The following is a 23,941-nucleotide window of genomic DNA, read 5'->3' as shown; positions in this document are numbered from 1 at the left end:
GAAATGAACAGTCTGAGGCTCGTGGCTTAGTCACATTTCCCAGGAGCTAGAGAAGCAGAGGAGTGGAGCAGTGCTCCTGCCCTGTCAGGTCTGACAGCCCCAGGAAAGCAAAAAAAGCTCAGAAATGATCAGTCAGCAAATTGCATGGCATCAAGGATGTGATCAGCAGCAGGTACTCACTCAGCAGACTTCCAGAAGTGCCCTGGGTGGGAGAGCCGGCGGTTCAGTTTTGGCAGTTTTTCAAGCATTTCCATGAGGACAGTGAAGCTGGGCCTCTCACTGAGGTCGAAGGCCCAGCAGGCCGAGAGGATTTCCTGCAGAGGACAGTGGTGGCTCATTATCTCAGTTCACAGGTCAGCTGTGCAGAGCAGAAAACTGTCTGAGCACTGGGATGTGTGTGAGCCCAGGCAGATACTGCTCACAGAGGGCCTGGGCACTGTCAGAATCCAAGAGTGCCCCGTGCTGGGGATGTTTGCTTCTGCACCACAGTTATGGGCACAGGCTTAGCCTCTAACCTGGTCTCCCATTCTCATCTGTTCTCTTTCCTGCCCTTTCCCTTTAGAGTTATGAGTAAAATAAATCTCTTGAAGCAGCCCCCTCTCTCAGTGATAAACAGCTGTATGAGGGACTCCTGCAGCTGAGGTACTTACATTGACTTCTTTGCCCAGGCTGACAGTGGCAAGGACTTGTCTCACTCCCTCGCCGCTGCCGATCTGCCAGATGAGAGCCTCAGCAGGCTGGCTCTTGAACGGCCATTCCCGCACCTGGAGCTCGTACCACACGGTCCTGCAATGCCAACAGACACGTCAAGCCTCTGCCTGCTCCAGAGAGAGAAAATACCCAGCGCTGGCACTGTTCCAGCTGCTTCAGCTGAGCTCTGGGAGGTGCCTAAGCCTTGCAGCAAACCCCTTCCACCCGTGACTTTGGGAGTAGGTGAGGAAAACGTGTCCCAGCTGGAATCCTGAGTCTGAGAGAAGGAGAGCACTGACTGGAAGGCTCAGGCCTGTAGCCAGTCTCACTTAGCAAGCTCCCATGGTGCTCCTGGGTGTTCCTTCCTTACCCAAAAGCATAGATATCTGCAGCTTTGGAGAAAGGCAGCTTGTCTTCATCTTTCCCTGGGGCCATCTCACGGACAATCTCAGGGGCCAGGTAGCACAACCAGTCATGAGGCAGCTTCAGTTCATTCTCCCTCCTGAGTCCAAAAGAAAGAAGCAGGACTAAAATAGTGGTGTGGAAGCCATATCTGTGCTGCACCTGACGCTTTGACTTAATATCTACTCCAATGTTTTTGCTGATGATTCGTTTCTGATTTTCTTGCCATGTTAACAAACAGGCATGTGTCAGACTGACTCTCACAGCTCCTTCCTGGACTTAACAGTCTTGTTTATTCTGTGCTCTGAGTCTTAATCCAAACTCTCTAGCTGTGCTACTGAAACTGTAGGAAGAACTCTGCTCAAAAGGAAAACAAAGCAAATGTGCACAATGCAAGCTGCCTGTGTACTAAACCAACGGACGCTCCTCATGCGCTGCAGGAAATGTTTCCCTATTCGATCATTTGTCATTCTAGAGGTGGAACCAAGCACTGAAACCTCCACTTACCTTCCTTCCTGAACCACACCCGAAATTCCAAATAATCCAAAATCGGTGATCACAACTTTCCCATTGTCATAGAAGACATTTTTGGATTTCAGATCCTTATGTACAATCCCCTTTGCGTGGAGATACCCCATGCCCTGGGAAACACAGCAAAGATGGAAATGTTTTTGGATTTTTATTACTTCCAAGTGCACTCTGCTTTCCAACACATTTCCTCCCCTAACTCCAGTGTCAGGGATTAGCTGTAACTGGGGGTAGGGCGCTGTGGGACTCGTACAGGAAGGTGTGGGGAGAGGCTGAGGGAGCAGCTCCCCGTCCCGTGTGCAGCCTCTGAGCTCTGGATGAGGCCCTGCCCAGTGGCTCCCTTGGCATAATGAGCCCTTACCTTAATGATCTCCTGTGCTATCTGCCTGGTTTTGTTAATGTCCAGGGAGATCTTGGGGTCCCTCACAAAGGAGTGCAGTGTCCTTCCTTTGCAGAAGCTACAGGAAATGTTCATATACGAGAACAGTATTAGCTAGCTGTATAATACGTTTCTTGTAGAACTAACAGAAAGATCTCTCTCCTTACCTGGTAATGATTGCTAAGTGAGGGGGGTTCATGCAGGCTCCCATGAACAGCACCACGTTCTCGTGCCGGGTCTGCCTGTAGTTCATCACCTCCTTCTTGAAGAGCTTGAGATGATCCTGGTTGTTGCCGTCAATCTCCAGCAGCCTGATGGCCACCTCCCCATGCCACTTGCCCTTGTAGACCTTGCCCCAGCGGCCCTGGCCGATAGGGTCCCCCAGCTGGATCTGCTCAAAGGGGATGTCCCACTCCTGCAGGTACACGCTGGTCTGGCTGGGTTTGCGGTAGATCATCCCCTGCAGGTGCGGCCGCCGGTTGGGCAAATCCTCCACCTCATCCTCATCGTCCTCGGGCTCCGACTTACTCGCCTCTGGTTCCTCCACCTGTCCGCAGCAAGGGAAGGGAAAGGTGTGCTTGGAGTCCCTCGTGGCGGCAGAGCAGCCCAGCAGCACAGGGTGCTCCAGAGACCTCCGGGGCAAACCAGCAAACCCACCTGTGCTTCCCTTGCGCCTCCGCCCGTGCCCGGCTGCTGGGCAGCGCTGCAACAGAAGCAGTGAAAACAACGTTTGAAATCATTGGGGAGTGGGTGCCTGTGCTGCCATTGGGGAGCAGGAAGAAGCCAATACAGAACGGATCCTGAGAGTTACAGAAGGTCAGAGAAAAATACAATTCCTGCTCCATGTAACAGAGAAGGACCCTAAGCTCACTTTGGCAAATGAGGGACAAAAACTTTGAAGTGATTCTTGATAATGAAGTGGCAGGAATTGATTTGGCAGTGGCATGGCTCTGTTACTACACCGTGTTCCAGGAATAGATACTCCCATTCCTGCCCCTGAAATACCTGCAGTGTTGCAGCTGGCAATGCAGGCTGGAAGCTTTTCCATGCCCTGCAGTTGGGATCCTAGAAGAGCTGTTTGCTTGCAGCTCAGTATGCCTTGCCCTTTGAGAATACAAAACTCCAACTTCTGTTTCATCTGACCCTTCACACAAGCAGAACTAGACATTCAAGTTTTGAACTCCTTAGCGTGACATTTAGAGTTAAGTGTCATATTCAGCTTTATAAAACTGGGAATACCAGCATCACCCTTGCTGACTAAAGTTCTCAGGTGTTAAATCTGGTTTTGGCTCTAACACAGCACCTCTGGACTGATCTGAGGATTACCAGGTAAATGCTGTGCAACTGAAAGGATTTAAAACTCTACTTACTTAGTGTCTGCAGCAGTTTCTGGAGGCTGTGCTGTTTGTGCAGGAATGGGAATTTCTGGGAAAGTAGAAACAGTTATGATACATCTTTTATACTTCAGTCTCTTACAGACTGCAAGTTTTAACATTGTAATAGCAACTATTTGTTTCTTATTCAGGAATTATAAACCACCACAGACAAAGTGATTTTATACTTCTGTTCATTTCAAACTATGCTCATCTCTCCTATGCCTGCATGTTGGCTAAGCCCAGTCCTCTTCCATCTCCTCTATCTATCTGTAAAGTCCTTCTGGCCAGGCACAGAACCCTAAAAGTGAGTCCTTAGAGAGAAAGAACATGGGTGTGGATAGAATCCCACAGCAGGAAATGTTCTACAGCTAAATATTCAAAGTTCCATCTCAGTACATAAATCACGTCACTACCTCAGATTAGGGGAGATAGGCCTGAGAACACACTGAGATAAGAGGAAGTCTGGATTGTTTTAGACAGGATTTTTAAAGCAGAATGATTGTTCTTGGGCAGCATGCAGAGGCTTACAAACAAGTTAAGTTTTGGCAGTAGAGTTGGTTAGTAGAATTAAAACAATCAACTCACCTGGGAAGATAAACTGTTGTCTATGCTGAAGGTGGTAGTAGGCAGCTTTTTAATTAATTGGGGTTTTGTAAAAAATAGAACAGCAAAAAAAAATACCAGGAGAAAAAAAAAAACAACACAAGTTAGAGGATCATCAGTGAGTGCCCCATGTGCATCAGTGAATTAGTCCCAGGTCACTGCTGGGAACAGATTAGTGGATTATCAGCCTGCTGGGTGGAATTTCAGCACATGCATTTCGGGAGGGCCCTGACAGATGACAGATATCAAACACAAGCTGTGCTACCTCTCTCAAACAGCCTGGTGGGCAAGCAGCACACTTGGATCCCCAGTGGCAGAAGCAAAGGGAGAGCCCAGGAATGTGCAAGGCAGGCCCACATCAGGTGTGATGTGATGTGCTCTCATGTCTCAGCTTTGCAGAGGTGCCCCCACAGAAGCTGAAGCTCATGAGCCATCTGCCCTTTTTATTTTTTCAGTGAATCAGAGCAGTTTGTCCCAATACAAAGTCACTGCAGCAGAATCCTTACACTGAACTGCCTCTGTTCCATTTGAGCAGGCTCAAACAGCAACTTGAGTTCACAGTTCAGAAGCTGATGCAAAATTCAGCAGTGTTGAAGGCCAGATGTAGCAGCTACTGAGCACCATGTGACTTCAGTTCTAGGTCAAAGGAATTACATTTATTCTCACTATTTTGATCTTTGTCCTTGTCAGAGATTCTTGCCCCTCTCAGCTCTGGTAAAAGCTGCACACTGGGGCTCTCAATACATAGGGCATGAAGGGTAAACTCTCCTCCACCAGTCGTGTGTCAGTGATTTAAAAATGGGTGTTGATTGTGGGTTATATTTCGGAAGGGTCTGGTAAAGTAATTCATTCCAGTTCTCATGTTTACAGCCTGCTCCAGCAAGAACCTCCCTCCTGACTGAAAGCCCCTGGTGAGCACACATTGCAGGCAGCATGCATTGTACAACACAAGGGGGAAAGGAGGAAGAAAAATAGCCTTTTTTTCAATACTTTTCCATAAAGGAAAAGGAGAAAATAGATCAAATCATCTAAGAAACATACCAACATTCCTCAACAATCTGTTTCCTGCAAAGATATCTTGATGATACCCCTCAAAAACTTGTAAGAAAGACCTTTCCATTTTATCAGGTAACAAGATACACTTTCACACCTTGTTTAAAGCACAACCATGTGTTCAGAAACCTACAACTCCCTATGAATTCCTGGTCAGCCTCTTCTTGCAGAGTCTCCTGCCGGAGAGGAGTTTACCTGGGAAGTTAAACCGCCCGTCCCTCTGGCCCATGGGGGATGGGTTTGGGGGCGGCGTCGCACTGGGAGGGTTGGAAGACTGGAAAGGTGCTGGAGAAGAAGGAGTGGATGAGGTTGTAGAAGAAGGATTACTGCTGGAGTCCAGGTGATTTATTGCTGGTGGATGATCCTGCAAAGCACAGAAAGTCACTCATTAGAAAACAATAAAGAGAAAGGAGGCATTCCCCTCAGTGTCTGCTGGACAACAGAGGGAAGTTGTTCCCAGGCTTGATCGTGGAATTGCTTTTCTGAGTAAGCAGCTGGAGCTCAGCACAGCCCCTGTTTTACGGGGAGAAAATGTCACATGTCCAAGTCCTGCGAAGTGAAAGCTCAAGGTGCTGTTTTGGCTCCAACCAGCAAGATCCAACCTCTCCCCACTGCAGCTCCCCAGGGACTAGGGATGCACTTCAGCCACCTCGTACCTTTTTAGTTAGTGCTTTGGGGAGAGTTCCAAACTGGGGTTCTGTGGGTCTGTCTACTGGATTGTTGATATCAGATGGGACAGACTCTGTTCTTCTTATTTTTGTTACTGAAAAACAGGTTGGAGAAGGGAGAGAAACAGCTTTAATGAGACTTTTTATTCTTGCCATACTATCAATTACATTGAAATGCCAAGAATTTGTAGAAAATTACTTACTGGGAAGGAAGGATATTCTACAAGCAGGTGCCTCTTTAGTACATTTGTTGTGACATTTTAATCTGAAAGATAACCATTACATGTTAAATAGCAACTTGTTCTTTCCCAAAAAGAGGAAGCCTACCCTTAATTTGTAATTCTTATGCTAATCTCAGAAGGAGTTCTGGAATGCTCAGCCCCAGAGCAGCAGGCATTTGTATGGAGAATCCTATTATGTGTGTGATTAGGCTAATGAAAGCCACACACATATCTTAGCATCTGATTTCTTTTTAACAGAGTTACTTTCACTGACTATCAGCCAGCAACAGTGAAGTAGTAAAATCTCAGTGCTCTGGATTAACAAGCCTGAGAGAGATGCAAAGTTAATATCCTGGCTGTTATTTAGGGATCCAGCTCCCACTACAAGATTTGCCCAGGAAGAGGTAGGAAGCCCGTGGCACAGAAACAAATTTGGTTCATTCATGTGTCAGGCTGCCAACTTAAAAGTGAGTTGTGCCAGAGCATCCCTTTGTCAGGTCAGGACAACTGAAAAAATAATGCCACTGCTAAAAGCGCATCGCATCAAGAGACATGAGTTACTGCAGGCTGTAGTGAGTCCAGTTCCCGGCTGTTCTGAAGGAGATCATCCCCGTGTGCTCACCTGCAGTACTTACACTTCACCCCGAACATCATGCTTTTCTGGCACACTTGGCAAATCTGAGATAACCAGGACTTTGTAGAGAACCTAACAGAGAAACATCAGGGAAAAGCGAGGTTAGCTGGTGCCCAAGGGAAAATGAACATTTGTAGGTAGTTGAACTTGACAATTGAGACACCCAGCCCAACTCCAAACCCATCTCAGAGTCCCTGCCAGGGCTGCTGGGCTCTGTCCCTGGGTTGCTCACCTGTGAGTCACAGCCAGGCCGAAGTCTCTTCGTACCGTCTGGGGCGATCCCTGGGAGAGCTCTGGTGGAGAACAAGAGGAGGGTTTAGGGAAGCCTTGCCCACATGTGCTCACCACTCTGCACAGAAACTGAGCAGTCACTGCCCCAGGTCAGCACCTCCAGCCATGAGGTGTCACAAGGGCACAGCTCAGACTGGTTTGCCTCCTGTGAAGTTGCTCTTGTATTCATTTCCACAGGATTGGATAAATCGTGATGTTTTACACTTAGGGACTACAGAAGTCCATCTGATCAGGTCTAAGCCATTCTTAAAGTGGAAAGTCAGACTTTACTCCTAACTGGTTTACTCCCAATTGGTTTACCACAAATACTGTCACCCAGTTTTCCTGCAGTGTCAGTAGATTTCAGAATATTCTATTTCACTGAAAATTATCTCAATTTTCTACACAGGGCCAGCATGACCCAGAAGAATAAAACATACATGTGAGCTCACTTAACTAGCTGCTAAGTGCAGAAAGGGAGATCTAGACTTCCAAATGCCAATCCAGCACGCCAGTGGTGAGAGCACATAACTTCCTGAAAACTCTCAAATACTCAGATTCTGGCCTATTTCCTGAACTAAATCCACAGAAATATTGCACATCTGAGGCAAACTCCAACGTGCAAGTGTCAGCACAGCAGCAGGGCTGGCTCAGAGCCAGTCTCCTCACTTGACCATAGATGGCACCACAGTCTTTTTTATCTTTAGTCCAGTGAGCTTCTAAAGGCATCTGTCTAACTTCACTGCAGAGACACTGGGCAATGCATATCCAAAGCCACTAAATGGTCACATGTGAAATTTCCTGTACCAAGAGGCATCAGTACCAGCTATCTGGGGTCACAGATAAGCACCTACTCCCAAACCCCAGTATTCCTTTGCCTTGCTTGTGTCATCTCAGAAAATACCAGGTGCAACAATGACCAAGTGAAACCCTGCAGTTCTGTGGCAGGCCAAGCTCCTGCTCAGTTAACAGAAGCTCTGGGATAGAAGGGCCTGTGGAGAACCTCCAGAGGCTGCCCAGGGATGGCTATCAGGGAGCTGACAAGCACAGGTTCTTCTTCTCTTTCAGCAAGGCACTGCAGACACCCCCATAAGAATCTTACCGAACCTAGAAAGAAAAAAAGATACGTTTCTTTAGGCACTGATATTCCTGCGACAGGTACACACTTTGCTAGAGCAGGAACTGCTGGCTGCAGCATGTGCTGTCAGGTTTACAGACACCTCTGGCTTTGCACAGGCTCCTGAGGTTGCTGCGTTGCCAGTATTTTCCTGCCTACATAGGGCAGCCTTTGCTGGGGAGAGCCCCAGCTCCAGTCTGGGAGGGAACTTACTTTATTGGAGGAACTTCGTCTATCCTGTTTCCCAGCTGAGACTCGTGGGACTTGCTCCGGGTGAGGGTCGGGAAGTTGGGCAGCAGCTGGAACACCTTGCGGCAGGGGGGAGGCGGCGTCCGCGGCGGCTTCAGGCGGTGCCGGCGCCTGGGCTGCGGCGTGGCCGGGGGTGTGACGGTGATGCTGTGCGGAGTCCTGGGCCTGCCCCCGGCCGCGGGCAGCACGAACGGCTCCAGCAGGGTCTCTGCCGAGGGACAGGGCCCGTGGCCCGGGGCCGGGGGCTCGCAGGGCGGGGCCGTGGACACGGACACGGAGCGCGGCTGCTGCTGGCTGCCCTTGGCACACGGGGACCAGGCGGGGTCCGGCTGCGAGCAGGAGCTGTCCCGGCGCTCGGGCAGGGCCATCGGCACATCATCCTTCAGCTCCCCTCCTGTCCAACGGAGCAGCGTTAATGACGGCCCGGCACGGAGGGCACAGAGTGCACGGAGCCCAGCGGCTGCTCCGGGCTCCCAGGTGTTCCTGGCAGGGCCATGGCTGCCTCTTTCACCTGGAAACCCTCTCCCCTGAGCCTCAGCAGGGCCCCAGGCTGGGGGAGCTCAGCACAGGGCCTGATGTGAGCTTTTGAGCCATACATCTGGATTTTTTAAAATGCCATTTCTTTCCAAGAGGTGAATGCCATGACTCCTGAGCAATGGCTGGTTTGATACAGTGTGGATGGGAAATATTTGACAGCTTGGGACAAGAAAGATTAGAAAAAAGGAAATATGAAACTGAGCTGTTTGCTGACTTTTTCCATTAACTAATCTTTATGATTTGCAAATGGATGAACTGTCATAACACCAACAGGAAACATCACCTTTCGGTGACAGATTGATAGCTGCTACAAAGAAAGATGTGGTGCATGTGAGTACCAGTCTGCTGGGAGAGGCTCTTGTACAAACAGATTTTACAGTGCCTTTGGAAGTGCTTGGGGAAGGTTTCTCTCTGAGCTGGCAATATTTAGGGAGGGCATCACCTACAAGGAATCTGGTTGTATTTAAGTCAAGGATGTGTACTGACCCATAGAGAATTAACTGGATCATTAGACACAACTCTGAACAGAATGGGTTAATAAGGATATAGTCTACTGAGTAGGAGAGGCTATTTCTACATGCATTTATTTATCTGACTTGATGTCAAAACCAAACCCAAGTCACTGCTCTGCATACATTTGATCAGTGCCCCTTGGTGCACACTCCAGAGCCGTACCCTGACAGTGGTTACAGAATATCCCCAAGCAGTGCCTAGAAGGCAGCAGAGGGGGCTGGGCTGCTGGGACACCAATTCCACAGCAGAACAAGGCAGTCTGTACCTGACTCCGTCACCTTCCGCAGGCAGCTCAGGGCCCCGTTGAGCCTGGAGCACTCCTCATCTCTGGCTCCACATCTCTTCATTGTTTCCTTCACCTTTGACTCATTCATTTCTAGTAAGGCATCCAGGGTCAGCTCTTCTGGTATTCTCTGCAGGAAAACAAGACGAGACCATTTTTGTTACTCCATTTATGAGTGTCACCTGTAGTGTACTTCCAGCAGTGGCACTGTCTCACTGCCTGGGCTGACTCACGGTTTATTCCTTCTGGCAGTGCCCCTCTCTGGCAGGGCCAGCAGTGCCCACAGCTGCTCTCTCCCCCTGCCTGGTGTGTGAGTGTGCTCCAAACCTTGGGATCGAAATATTCTTCTCTCCTCGGGGAAAATTTTTGCAAAGCTACTAATGAAACTTAACTTTTTCATTAAAAATAGAGTCAGAAATAAAACTGGTCTAAAACCTGGAGAAATGTCAGATGAGGATGTTTGGCTTTTCAGCAGTGAACAGCAGAAACAGTGAAGAAAATTACTTCTTTATTTGAACAAAAAAAATGTTTTGACAAAGATAGTGGCCTCCTCCTCAAGCAGTTTTTCCTTCATCAGAGAACCAGCCTTACCCATATCCTGCCTAGAGAGATATCTGTGCAGAACTCCTTCTACATCTTAAAACACCAAAGCCCCACAGTGATAAGGTTCAGATCAGGCAGACACAAAAGATACAAGAGCCTGGAAAGCACAAAATGATCTGGTATTTCCTGACACAGAACTGAGCTGTGTCTCTCTCCTCCCCCATTCAAATGTTTCCAGTGTAAGTCTGCAGCAATTGTGGTTAATAAACAAAACCAGGATACTTAGCCCAGATACCCAGGAATTTCCCTGAAAAGTTCTGCCTAAATAAACCTCCCTATTGCCTATTCTCACAATGAGATCACAAATTTCACAATATTTGGCCTTTATTCTAAAGTTTCAACTCCTGGAATCAAGCTATATAAAAGGTTTTGAACTTCTATTTGAAGGGGAAACTCAGAAGTGTGTCTCACTGCTTGGAGAAACAAAAAGCTTGAAATCCTCTAGTCCTTAAACCCCACTTCCAACTCTAAAGCAAACGTGAAATGTGTTGAATGTCCTTTAACAATTGTATCTTTCTTAACCCAGACTCTTGCTTTCGAGAGCTGACACAGGACTTTCAGCTGTGACAGTGTTCAACAGCCCCAACCTTTGGAGCTTTGTAGGTGGCAACACAAAGAGTTTCCAATTTTAGTAACTGTGGCATGGAGCAAAGAAAAAGAATAAATTAAGAAAGGACAGAAGTCTAAGAAACACATCCTGCATCTTCTGTCACGTGCCCTGACTGGATGAAACACAAAACACAGCTGACTCAAGGGGAGGCAAGGAATTTAAATGAGCACTAAGCACGAACCAGCTTCATTGAACCCAGAGCAGAGCCAGGGTTCAATGAAGTTTGGGTAGATTTTCTTTTTTTTTTTTTTTTTCTAGAATTAATCTTTGCAGAATAACAAAAGCACAGACATCACAGCTGATGCTAGGTATTATTCATTTTTCTGCACATCTGCACCACCATGATGCAGGAATAAGACTGCCCCCAAAGCTTGTTCCTGAATGACTTGGATAAAATGCAGAAAAGAACAGAGACAGTGCAAAATCTACCTCCTGGGATTCCTGCCCTGCTATCACACTTCAAAGAACAAAACTCCCAGGGGTCCAGATGCTCAGAGCTGGACCTGGAATGGGTTTCCACAATTCCAGCACCCTAGCATGAAGGCAGCACAGTTTGTTCATACAGAGCCCCAGCCGAGCTGGGCTGGTAACACCAGAATTGCACCAAGTCTCTCTTAGAGTCAGCCCTTTCCCCAGCACCCTCTGAATTCCTCTCCCTGGCAGCTCACAGAAGTAGCTTTGTTCTGCCATGCAGGACCAGGCCCTCGGCCTCAGGGGACACCAGTGCTCTAAAAGGAACAGGGGCAAACACAGATCGAGGTTTAGTGGGACATGGAGACAGCTTTTTACCCCAGCTAAGCACAAGGGAAAGCCAATGTCTTACAAAAACATTTATCCTATTTCACTCTGTTACACGGTCTTAGAGTAAGTGGGATTACAGCGATGTAATTTCGGAATTATCTTGAAACATTTCCTCACCCTCACCATTCTCCCCTAAGAAAATACCATAGACTATGTGCCGTTGTTGTAGGCAGGAGCATCATTCCAGACCCCAGCAGGAGCTCCCCAGTCCCATCACCCAGGATCCCCTGACTTCCCAAGCTTTTATGCACATATGTAACCAGGAACTTATTAGAGTTGTTAGTAAGTCAACTGGTAAAGTGGAAGAAACCAAGGTTTCCTCGGGAGAGCAGAGCTTCCCCACCACAGCCAGCAGCAGCTGGAATGCAGGCCCAGCTGGGGTGGGACAGGGGCAGCACTGCTGGGGATCTGGTTTCTCCAACGCCTGTTCTGTGGCAGGAACCAAGCTTCAAGCTAGATCAAGCATTCAAGCCTTCCCGGGTGCAGAGGAAACAATTTTTTAAAGATACCAAGCTCCTGAGCTCTTTGGAAGTGTCAGGGCATTCTTCCTTTGCCTCATCCCTTTTGAGGGCACAGTCTCTGCCCAGAGCTGACCGGTCTGTGATGGTCCCCATAAGGCCCAGCTCTGCACCCCCAGCCCACTCTCACACAGACCCTGCCCAAGGGGCCTGCACCCATACACAAAGCCCAAGCTCCTCTTGTGCTCAACAGCTTAATTTTAGAAAGACAGAAGAGCAACTTGTAGGAAAGTAGAAAGTACAGAAAAGGAGATTATATTTAAACAATCCAAATGACCTTGAGCTGGGAGAGCTCAGACTTTCTGAACCTGCTGCCAGCCCCCATGACACGCGACAAAAGAAATAAGCCTTCAGAGAGGGGGAGGGAGGGGAAGTAAGAGGCTTTCTTTAAACAGCCACTCATGTGCTGCACATATGTAGTGGCTTAATATAAAACTGGTCAACCTGATCCCTGTAAGATTGGCCTGCTCTGCCTCTGCTGTCGCCCCCCAGGCAGTGTGACAGTGAGGAGGGTCACTAGTTCATGGTGGCTCTCGAACAGGTTCTGCTGCTGCCCTGGCTCAGCTGCTGTGGGGGGAGAAGGGCCCCTGCTCAGGGGCACATGGGGGGCTGCAGCCCCTCAGTGCAGCTCTGGGCCCTTGCACAGGGGTTACTCCCACTCTTCACCACTGAGGGTGAGAAATGGGAGTCCAGCTCACCTCTCATTACCTGCTTCTTCAGTGGGTGCTGAGGCTTAAAAAAAACCAGCTTTAAAAAATGAAGATTAAAGGCTTGCATTAGGGCCAAGCTCAATACCACCTCCCTGGGCACACCCTGTCTTGACAAGGAGAGCTGCAAGATATTCAGACAGTGTTCTACTAATAAGGTCAGATTTAAAAAAAGAGAAAAAAGCCAGGAGAAGAAAGAATCTGCTTTCAATCTTCAGCACCTCATAACTGTCAGCAAAATCTAAAGCCTAACCATGCACTGCTCAGCAGAAGGGATGCTAAAAAGTCCAAAGCAGGAAATTATTCCTCCCTACAACAGGTAAGAGGACTTTTCCATAAAGCCCTCCTGCTTATCAGACACAGACTGCACTTCATGGTACACATCTGAAGAGAGAAAAGTGAGTACCAGTGCATCCAAGGAGCCATCCAAGGGTCAGTCTCAATTAGTCAGGGTGAAGAGTTCACAACAGTCTTTAATCTTGTCTGGTGTCCAACTTAAATCCCTGAAACATGGCAAAAATGCTGGTATCTAACACAGTGGATGGGTTATTTTTGGTAAAGATTCCACCCTGCAGATAAGCCTACATAGCTAATGCTGCTGCAGGCACTCTGCAAAATCAGCCTGACCTGCTCCTCGACCCAGTAGCCACAGCTCTTCCTGTGAAGCTGGACAGTTGTCAAGGCTCCAAATGCCTCCTCTTAAATCAATACATTCCCTTTCCAGTCATCCTCCTGTGAAGCAGCAGATGCTGAAGAGAAAGCCCATTGCATAAGGTGCTTAAATTCCCAGTGACAGCTCTAAGCAAAGCATGTAAAGATGCTCTTAAGAACATCTTGTGCCTGCTAGTTGTTATTTTGCACGGTTTTTCTGGTGCCCAGTGATGAAGGTACTGAAAAATTGTCGTATTATTAAATTCCTGGAGATTTTATGGGCATTCTGGAAAGCCTCTCACTAGAAATTTCCAGCTTGCATTAAGCTGTGAGCATAAACAGGCCATGGTTTCACCTAACATCACCCTCTTCACTGTTCCACCTTGCAGCAGAGGGTGGAGAGGAGCTGACAGGCTCAGGGCATTCTGTCCAGCTCGCTCTTGGGGGACAGGAGACCTGTTGTCACTACTCTTCTGTGGCAGACAGGTGTAGCAGTTGCAGATCTCTCAGGCTGACCTCAAGCCATGAAGGGTTCACAGTGCCCAAGGCTGCAAGGGGCACAGGGATCCCTTGGCAGGGAAGGGGAGCCCTGGCAGTGGTAGAGACTATTTTCCAAGAGCTGTTTACACTGGGGAGGGACCTTCAGCTGGAACACAGTGAAGGAATTTTAGCTCAAGGAAACCTGCAGGACAGAGTTAATTTGCATGCACACAATTAGCACATCCAGGATCTCTGCTATCTGGCGGTCCAGCCAGAGCTCCTGCTGCCAGACCCATGGAAATCCCCAACAAATAGCCACAGTCCTCCTGGCCTGTTCATGCAGATATGGTGACAGAAAAAGATGAGAGGATACAGCTGTGGAAACCTGATAGGCTTAGGCAGATCTGCCTCTTCTATCCCCCATCCAAAGGATGCACTCACAGAAATGCCTCACAACTCCTCCAACAGTGGATCTGCTACGAGCTGGAGCACACTGTGCAAACAGAACCCTCTGCCACGGGCTCACAGCAGCAACCCCAGGCCAGTGGCTCACCCTCAACAGGGGCATTTCACAGGGGCAGCACGAGGCTCTTGGCAGACAATTCCTGCTCAAGGCCTGAGTCCTTCCTGCTCTGCTCCTGGTGGGCCCAGCACTGCCCCTGCCTTGCTCAGCTCTGCAGGTCTTTGGCATCAATGCCGACTGCAGATGGGCTTCACAGGCAGGCAGGAGGTATCACAGAAAAGGGTACACACTGGGACTCAAATCCATTCCCAAAAGGAACAGCCACAAAGCAACCCCAACCACAGCCCTGCTCCACCTGCTCCCAGGCACAGCCCTGCTCATGGCCAGCAAACGCCGGGGCAGGATATGCCCCTCCCTGTGCATCACAGTTACCCACTCTAAAAACAGCTTTCCAAGCTTGACTGACTGGCACCCCTGCTCCACAGCCAGAGAGCTGGCCCAGACATGCTTCAGAAGATGATAAGAAGATGACTCTGTTCTTAAGATACTTTTTAAGACAGTGACAAGTTACATGTGGGAACAAACACAATAGTTATGTTTCTGTGAAGCACATTGATAAAGGCACAGAAAACTGCTTTCTGTGCTGAAGAAAATAAGCCAACAGAATTTTTTTTAGTCTCTTCTATTTGGCAGACATGCTCCAAGCTCAGAATCCAGTAAATAGCTCTGCAAGAGACTTCTTCCATCAGCCTAAGAATGGGGACAGCGCTCTGTTCTCATCCTCCTTCCCTCCCACTCCCCTCCCAATTCCTGACTCTAACTCCCAAGGCAAGCAGGACAATCCAGATCAATGTATTTTTCCAGGACCATTTTCAGAGCAACTTTTACCCACTTGAGATGACTTCATAGCAGAAACATGCCTTCTGTCTGTAAGGTTCCTTGTCCTGTCTTTTCTAGGTCTCAGTTCAAGTACCTCTTTGCTCACTTTCAATACACCATATTTAACCATTTATACATCATTTTTGGTATTAAACTACACGTACAATCAGTCTCTAGAATTAATCAATCTCTAGAACTAATCAGTTTCTAGAACTCCTAAGAAAAAACAAGGACTCCAGCATTTCCTAGAAAAATACTTAAATAGCAAGTTACAGCACAGCATTAGCCCAGCTCCAAAGCAGAGCCTGCTACCACTTTCTATGATAAAAATCTGTCTGGCAGCTGATTAGAGGAACAATAACAAAGCCACAGAAATAGCGCAGGTTGGGGTGGGGGTTCCAAGTTTCCTTACCCCTCAGAACTGTGCATTCCCAGAGAGCAAAGAGGGTCCCAGCCCAGGGGCTGGCACTGCCCACCTACCTGCAGGCCCGCGAGGTCGGCACAGCCCAGCCCTCGCACTCGGCGCAGCGTCACCGGCTCGCTGCTGTCTGCGCTCTCGGCAGCTTTAGCTGTTGCCCAACGCCATAAACAGTGCATTGTTATTGCTATAATCTCTTCCAGAACTAAAGGATTTTACAAGCAGTCATTATTCTTGTTTTAAATATAGGTTTTTCAAAGAAATAAAGGAGCCCAACAATTATAATCACCAGAGCTTTCGAGCTTCACAATGTCTAGAGCAAGTCACTGAGCAAAAATAGTCTTCACTCAGGAGTAGAGTCAGCAGATATTCTAAATTGGAGCTGCTGCTCTATTTCTGACAGGAGAGCCTGGGAGCTTCTGTGCTTCCCTGCATGGCAGCTTTATTTGGGAGAGGACTGGGGGGAGCGAGGGGAGGGGAGACAGAGAAACAGAGCATTGTTCCTCTCACCGCTGAGCTAAAGAACTCCTGCAATTAGGCTGCTTTTCAACAGTGTTATGTCACAGATTAGCACAGTCTTGAAAATACTCTCTCCAGTAGCACTAGAAACACAAAGGGAATCAGAACCATTTAAAAAAGCAAAAACCCCATGAACTCAGGCCTTTCTCCTGATTTGTCTCTGACAAGCAGCAGGCACAGAGAGCCCTCCACTGCACCTCCCCCTGTGGCAGACCTGCTGTTCTGCTCAGCTCTCAGAGGTGCCCAGGGCAGGGCTCTGTGGCAGCTCTTCTGAGACTCCACAGGTACTTGGCAACCTCTCCAACTAGCTTCAGAGCCTAGAAGGCACAAGAGGAGAGCGCAATGTGCCACACGAACACACTGGGACACTTGTGCAGTTTTCCTTCTCTCTGCACCTTTTTTTGGAAGCCTTAAGAAGGAAAGCCAGCATGGCTATTTCCATTTTCCAGTGAGCTAACAGTATCTGAGGGATGGGAAGCTGTTTCCAGTGTACCTTGTATACCAGGCACAGAGCCAAGACCACTCAAGGGTCCCCATTTTCACGGCGTGACCTGCTCAGCCCTGTCTGCAAAGGCTTCCCCCCAGTCCTGCCACAGGCCGTGTGCACAAAGTGGGAAAACACTCTAGATTTTGTAATAACTAACCTATTAAAGCTCCTTCTGTCAGTGATTTCCATTTTGAAAGCTTTCAGCTGAAATGCAGTTCAACATGCTGTATGAAATCTAAACAACTGCAGGAATGATCCCATGATACCTGAGACATTTCTGAAAGGTAACTCATCCCAGACAGCTCTCTGCACTGTGCCAATGTCAGTGTCAAACATCAACAGTGGCTGCATTGCTATTTTCTGAGCAGTGAAATAACAGGACCAAAAAAAAAAAAAAAACACTGCAAAAGCAGAGCACTTAGTTTACTAACCCAGCTATTTCCACTCCCCCCAGCTCACAGCCTGTTCCAGCATGCCTACTCAGAAATTATTTTAATGACCCACGGGGTGTTGCAGTTCTGCTGTCCAGCTAATACAAGTGCAGCTGCATGAAATGGATGCAGAACCCTTAAAAAATAACCATACATCTGGAACCCCAGAGGAATTTCAGTGCTTTGTACACTTCTTACAGTTCTGTCCAGAGAACAGAAGGAACAGAGCTGATTTAATTGGACACTGCTTGGGAGGGGGCAGCAAGAGAGCACGAATCAAAATAATAAAGAGCTAGAAAATTCTTTCTGCCTTAGACCAAACCCGAATTTGTTCACCCCTTTTAGTGACCACACATACAGAAGGGCAGTCTCAACCCTCCCTGCTCCCTGAATTAACAGGATGTGGCAGATTTGAACTGTCCACCTCCCTCCCCCCTTTTCTTCACCTCTTCCCTGCCCCCTGTTCTGTAGGCATCACAAAGGATTTATAAAAGAGCTACAAAGACATTCTTTTAGACTCAGGCAATTCCAGTAACCTTAGAAACCAATACTAGCTGGGAGCCTGGCAGCTTGGCCAGAGCAACAGGCTGCTTTTGTCCTCTCATTGTCACTGCTGCACCTTTGGCTGTGCCACCCAAAATCTCGCTGGGCTGGAAGGCAACACCAGCATCACACTCAGAATGAACAGCAGGAAATAAAAAGAATAACTTGGTCCTGAAGCCATCCTGTTTCACCAGAGACAACTTAGTTACATCAGAACCAAGCTGGAATAACTTCCATGGAAATTTGTGGAATTTTTCACCCAGGCAGATTCCTGCTGAGGTCCAAGAAAAATTTTGGTTGTTTAATGATCAAAGGAAACTGAATGAGAACGTTGTGGTATGGCCTGCAGAGGCAAAAATGGAAAAAAAACCCAGAAAAAGCCTTTTCTGCCTTGTTTAGCTGTCAGTGGACTGAGCTCTACCTGTGTGTGTGTGTGAGATTGCAACAATGGTCCTGTTTTGGCTAATGCTGGACACAGAACACAGTGCAGCACAGCACTGTGAATATCTAGAAGGTACTAAGCGATTAAGTTCTGCCGTGGCTCTCGGACCCAGCAGGCAGCTGGGAAGGTACTGAAGGGACAGGCGGGTTGTGTGTGAGGGCTGTCTCCCCTCCTTACCTGCACCACCTCCTTCCTCACGTTGACGATGTCCAGCCAGTCGTTGAAGCGGGGGTAGCTGTTGAGCTCGGCGGTGCGGTCGCTCAGGGGCACGCTCAGCTTGCACTGCCGCTGCCGGTGGATGTAGTCAATCAGCTTCACCTGCAGCAGCCAGAAAGTAAACTGTGAGGTTCCTTGGGCTGTGCTGACCCTTCCCAGGCTGTGTTTGTACACAGGGCATGCTGGTTTGTGAGCGGGGCTCTCTCATGACATAGAAGTGACATCCTCCTGTGAGCTCTCAGGGAAATCCATGCAGTGCATTTCCCTCACACGGAGCATCTTTGCTCTTCAGCATTTCAGCAGAAAGTAGGACCTTGCAGGGCCCTTCCCTGTAGGACTCTGCTTTAAACCCCCATCAACAGCAGTTCTGTGCAGAGGCTGGGTGTCATGCCAACACATGAAAGGGATCCAAACTACATGAACCAATAATTACAGTCAGTTTGCAGGCACTGCACACGTACACACAGCCTCATCTGGGATGATGTGGGCACCACTAGTCCAGCCTGCAGGACTGCTGCCTGCTCATCTGTTCGTCCTGTACGTTTGTTGAATCCTCCTACATCTGGTCTGCATTTGGGCTATAAGGTTACTGAGGCAGGAATAGCCAAAGTACCCAAAGACTCTGAGGCCTGTTATCTGATGGGCATTTCTATTACAAAATCAACATTAAAAGCAGCTAACTTAAGAGAACAAAAATTCAGGCAGTTGGACTAGATGATCACTTTGCATTTTCTATTCTATTCTAAAGTTTTATTCCGAAGCTTTTATCACCTGACCATCTCATGGCAAATGCACTACACAAAATTCTTTACTTTAGGCACAGAAGAATAAAACAGCAAAAAGGAGTATTATTAATGTCTTATGTTTGCTTATCAAAAAGAAAACACTCTCCCAAGATTGCTCACTGTGACACATTCCCATGGGGCAGGCTTAAGCTTCAAAAGCTTCCTAACAAAACAATGCCTCAAAGCAAGTTAGTTGATCCATGATTTATAAACCAAAACATGTTCTTAGTCAACAAATTTTAGCATCTGGGACAAGATCAGACTGAAAATGTAAAGGAAAAAACAAACACGGATTCTTTGACCATTATAATGTGTCTCCTCTTACAGTTCAAGTGCTTTCCTATGAAGTTAGTTGAGGTTAGTATGTTTTATGAGCAATCGATTCCTTACAACTAGCAGGTATAACAAGTTTGTCTCTGCCCACACACTGAATTCTGACAGCAGTGCCATGCTGTTTGAGATTTATCAAAAAGTGTGTAAATATCGAAGTTATTCCAACTCCTGCAATGCCCAGAGCAATGCAAAGCACTGCCATTCCCAGGAGAGGCAATCCAAGACTGCCATGTCCTAGAAACTCAGCCATCCCTCTGCATTCACACTCTGACCACCCTGCTGAAACCAGAGGAGCCTTTTCACCACAACTGCCCAACACTGCTTTGGAGCACCAGAGCTACAAGGAACTGGAAATCCCAATCACTTGTTCTCAGTACCTCTTTTTATATAAAGGGGCTGACAGCACTTCCTTTTTTTCCTCCCTTTGTCTGCTTCCTCTGGCCAGACCCACACTGCAGAGCAGGGCAGGGCTGGCCTCGGGAGGGACTGGCCCTGGGCTCAGCAGTGCCTGGGCCCCAGTGGCTGCCGTGCTGCTGCTCTGTGCCAGCTGTGTGTGCCATGTGCTGGGCACTGTGTGATGGGCACACGCTGCTGCTGGCTGTGCTGCTGGCTGTGCTGCTGGCTGTGCCGGGATCCAAACCTGCTCCTGGCTGCCCTCTGTCCACACCAGCCCCTCGTCTGTGCCCTGCCCCAAGTTCCCCTGGCTCTGGAGCACGGGAGCTCGGATCCTCCAGGCAGCCCCTGGCACACACGTGTCACCGGCTGCCTCAGTCCTGACCTTCTGCTTTCTCACTGTCACACATCCTTTCCCATGACAGCCGGTCCACAGAGCGCTCCTGTTCACACCCATGGCAGAAAGGAGCTTGGAGATGCTGTTCCAAGTATTTTCCTGCTCAGGGCTTGGTTTACGTTTTCTCTTTCTTCTCAGGGTGCTTTTCCCCTCTATGGACACTGACACTGGGCAGGCTGGGATGAGTAGATAGGCAAGGGCCCTTCAGGAAAGACAGAAAGAAGAGGCTGCAGGAAGTTTGTCGACTCAACAGCCCCCAGCATGCCAAAAATCAGCCTACACAAATGAAAAACAGCTTCCCAACTGTGCAATAGCTATGTCATGGAAAAGAGAAGGAAGACAGAAATCACCCAAGCCTTGTCTTTTTCCAGAGGCCACTCGAGGGAAGGGTCAGTGACAATATGTGTTGTGATACACAAACTACAACCACAACACCCAGCCCCAGGCAAACCACCCAGCGCGTGTTTGTGAGCCCAACATGGAATTCCCAGGGCACTGCTGGATGTTCTTGCTGCTGCCCCTGGCTCACCTCACCCATCCCCATTCCCTGGGCATGCCTCAGGGTTGCAGAGCACCTAGGGACAGAGGTAAGATTGCATAGTGATTTTGGAACTGGTACAGCCAGCCCTGATGGGCCTGTGTGTAAAGCAGCAGCTCGGCTCTGCAGTCTGACTGTAATCTGTTATTTTAGTGTAGGATCTCCCATCAGGAAAGATTTATTTTTCCTGGAAGAAGGATGAGCTATCAGCATACTCTGTAAAGCCAGAGCTCCACACTTAGTTTTATGGAACACTAATTACAGGCAAATGCCCTAAAAGTAGCACATGATCCAGAATAAAGCAGGGAACTGCAGGCAATGGAGGTGTCTGATTCTGTTCTAAAAAGCACAGTGTAAGGCAAGAAGGGCTTAGCATCTATTTATAAATGAAAAATCACAAATTATGTAAAAGAAACGATACAGAAAGTGCGTGCCCCACGTTATCCAATTCCAGCGTGCAGCGTCACGAGGACAGCACGCTGCTCGAGGCAGGATACTGCTGAGGTACAGCCACTGCTTTTGCACTCCTCGCAGCAGTTCTCCTGGCCAACTTCAGTGTAACACCAGAAGCATCACATGAGTAAGAGAATGGAGCTGGGCTGCACTCCTGGCTCTGCCACTGACCCGATCTGTCCGATCAGGAGCAAATGCACTCATCCCTCCCCTTCTCCCTGCCCATAGCTCTGCCTGCCCATCCTGCAGGAACTCCCTGGAGCAGGTGCTGGCTTCAGCTGTTTTGGTACTGCTTAAAAAAAATACTGCTTCAAGAACTTCCCCTTCCCAAGTGCCATCCATAGCATAAACTCCTAAAGGACACTGCTGGCAGGGACTCTGTGCAGCATGGATTTCGATGTCAAACTTTGCTTCTTTGTTGGGATAAAACAAATTCTCCAAAATTGACAAACAGTCTGGCAGCACAGGTCTAAGTGTCTCAGAGGGCCAAGGCTGGTTTTTCCTGGATAACTCCTTCGCATTTACTCCTCAAGTCCAATTCTGTTTTCCCCTAGTCCCATAAATAGTGTATTTGCATTCTCTTCCCAGCCTACATGCACCACGCTTCTCCCCTAGGATGAATTTCATTTTGTTGTTTCCTGCCCAGACTTTTAACTAAACTACATGGTTTGGCTTTAATAGCTGAACTGTTGCAAAACCCTTTTCTGAGAATATAATAAAAATTCTGGGTTCAGTGACGCACATAAAAACCCACAACCAAGCACACAGGTCTCCAACCACAAACTAGACCGAGAGATAAAGCCAATAGTAGCTACTCACTGCCTGCTTGCTAAATGGCACGTCCTACTCATCACAAATGGCAAACCCCACACCAGAAGCAGCAATACTCCAACTGCCTTGAACCCACAGAGATGGGAAAGGACAAGAACAGAGACAGGATACAGAGCAGCTGGAGGAAATCACTGATTCCAGGGCAGAGCCCTGCTGCTCTGCCTGGTGCAGCTGATGGCCAGGACACCAGTTCTCATTGCTCTGAGAAGGGCACATGCTGCCAGCTGCTCCTTACAGCACCTTTAAAAGATCCCTTTACAGCACAGATGAGAAGCAGGTCCAAGAAGTTTAGGAGAAAACTGCCAAGATTGTACTTTTTTATTTATTTCTACAAAATAAACAGCAGATCTCTTGAGATGCAAGTCTGCCCATATCCATGACCTCAAGCCAACAGTTGGGACTTTAGAGGACAATAAACAAAAAGCAAATGCCCACAAGTTTTTGAGCTGCACTTCTGCAGACAAGGCACAGGAAAGCATCTGTAAAACCAGATCACTGACATCAGGGTGCAGAGTTCAGCAGATACTACAAGGAAGAGCTGAAAGAATTCTGTAGTCAAACTGCAGTGCAAGTATTTCTGACCTCTGGTTAACTGATCAGGAATCACATTCTAACTTCATTTGTCAGAGATTGTTAATAGTTACAGTGTCTAAGCAGAGAAATCAAGTTTCATGCATTTGGGGGTCAACTCTCCCCTAGCTTCTTGTCAATTATGTTTTATTCATGTTTAGAAAAGTGGCATCTTGTTCCAGAGTCACTAAAAGGCATTAAACCAATTGCAGCTTCTGCACTTAGTCAAAATCCAGTCTGAATTCAATGCACTTTATTCAAATAAACAGGGGAAAAGGAGCAAAGGCTAGAAGAGCCTGCATTTTTTTGAAGCCTTCTGTGGCTTAGTCACATGCTTTTAATCTACATATCTTGAAATACCCTATAAATGCAGCAAAAATAATCTTTTTCAATTCACAAAAAAAAAAAAAAGAAAAGAAAAAAAAGAAAAAAGGAAGAAAAAAAGAAGGAAAAAAAAGAGAGAAACCAAGGTACAGAATGATAATTATAAATTAAACAACTTGGGGACAGGCAGAGGAACTCTACTATACCAAAGTGCTAGCCAAGATTTCGTCAGAATATCAACAGTTGGAGACCAAGTTTGGTTCAATCATACATTTCACAACCAAATGCCATGTTTTCACACTTCCACAAAACTTATAATCTGCTCAGTGAAGCCTGCAACTTTTCTTGTTGACTTGAAACATATGCAATGTTTAGAAGAGGAGTTTTGCAATACCCAAAGCAAAAAACTGTCATGATTTAATCAACAAATCAAGCACATGGTCAAAAGCAGATCCTATTGCTCCTGTGCCCAGAGATGAAATCTCAGGGAGCCTGGCAGCATTGGAGGAGACAATAAATATGAGCTTACACCGAAACTTCCAAGGCTACAACCACATCCTGCCCTGCAATTTACCCAGCTGGTGGCTGAGGCTTTAACAGGATCAGATCAATGTATGGCCCAGCTCTTGCATGTGGCTAAGAGAAATGCAAATCATCTATCTTGCCTCAGACAGGAATTAATCAGGAAGGAACTCCTCTACTAACCTCCTGCCAAGAACCAGCCCAGAGGGCAGGGAGCACTCTCTGAAGCACCCCAGCAGCTCCTGGTGCTGCAGGACACTGCACTGGCCAGATGAGGACCAAAGCCTGAGGGAGGTTCTGCATTTCTGCCTCCTGAAACAGAAGACAAAACTTCTGAACTGGAGTTTACCTGCACGGGCCACTGGGGAAAGTCAGATGAGTCATCTGAAGGCATCCAGTGAAAGTGGATTCACTTCACAGCTTCAGCTGACTCTTATCTATTTTCCCCAGTGCCATTATATACACAAACCCAATGTCAGACAAAAAAAACCTCCTAGGCCACCT

At 47.8% G+C, this 23,941-nt stretch overlaps 1 protein-coding gene across 4 annotated transcripts in view; it reads right to left on the bottom strand.

Annotated features, from left to right (window-relative positions):
• KSR1 (kinase suppressor of ras 1) overlaps positions 1-23,941 on the bottom strand; it is a 50,300-nt gene that overhangs the window by 4,839 nt on the left and 21,520 nt on the right. For 2 of the 4 annotated variants that reach the window (XM_039563134.1, XM_039563132.1), the window contains exons 2-19: positions 18,253-18,393; positions 9,506-9,653; positions 8,155-8,584; positions 7,927-7,931; positions 6,787-6,847; positions 6,543-6,626; positions 5,903-5,964; positions 5,688-5,794; positions 5,227-5,395; positions 3,961-4,005; positions 3,370-3,424; positions 2,657-2,702; positions 2,167-2,546; positions 1,982-2,078; positions 1,600-1,733; positions 1,061-1,192; positions 651-786; positions 181-314 (exon numbers count right to left, since the gene is read on the bottom strand). In XM_039563134.1, the coding sequence (XP_039419068.1) occupies positions 181-314; positions 651-786; positions 1,061-1,192; positions 1,600-1,733; positions 1,982-2,078; positions 2,167-2,546; positions 2,657-2,702; positions 3,370-3,424; positions 3,961-4,005; positions 5,227-5,395; positions 5,688-5,794; positions 5,903-5,964; positions 6,543-6,626; positions 6,787-6,847; positions 7,927-7,931; positions 8,155-8,584; positions 9,506-9,653; positions 18,253-18,393 (2,366 nt within the window). Of the gene's footprint in view, positions 1-180; positions 315-650; positions 787-1,060; positions 1,193-1,599; positions 1,734-1,981; positions 2,079-2,166; positions 2,547-2,656; positions 2,703-3,369; positions 3,425-3,960; positions 4,006-5,226; positions 5,396-5,687; positions 5,795-5,902; positions 5,965-6,542; positions 6,627-6,786; positions 6,848-7,926; positions 7,932-8,154; positions 8,585-9,505; positions 9,654-15,715; positions 16,067-18,252; positions 18,394-23,941 lie in introns of those variants that run through there. The other 2 variants (XM_010402278.3, XM_039563133.1) reach the window with 2 other exon arrangements.

The sequence above is a fragment of the Corvus cornix genome, chromosome 19 (assembly GCF_000738735.6).
Source record: "Corvus cornix cornix isolate S_Up_H32 chromosome 19, ASM73873v5, whole genome shotgun sequence".
NCBI classification, from domain to species: Eukaryota; Metazoa; Chordata; class Aves; order Passeriformes; family Corvidae; genus Corvus; species Corvus cornix.
Note: the sequence above shows the minus strand (reverse complement) of the source record. Positions and strands in the feature narration are given on the sequence as shown.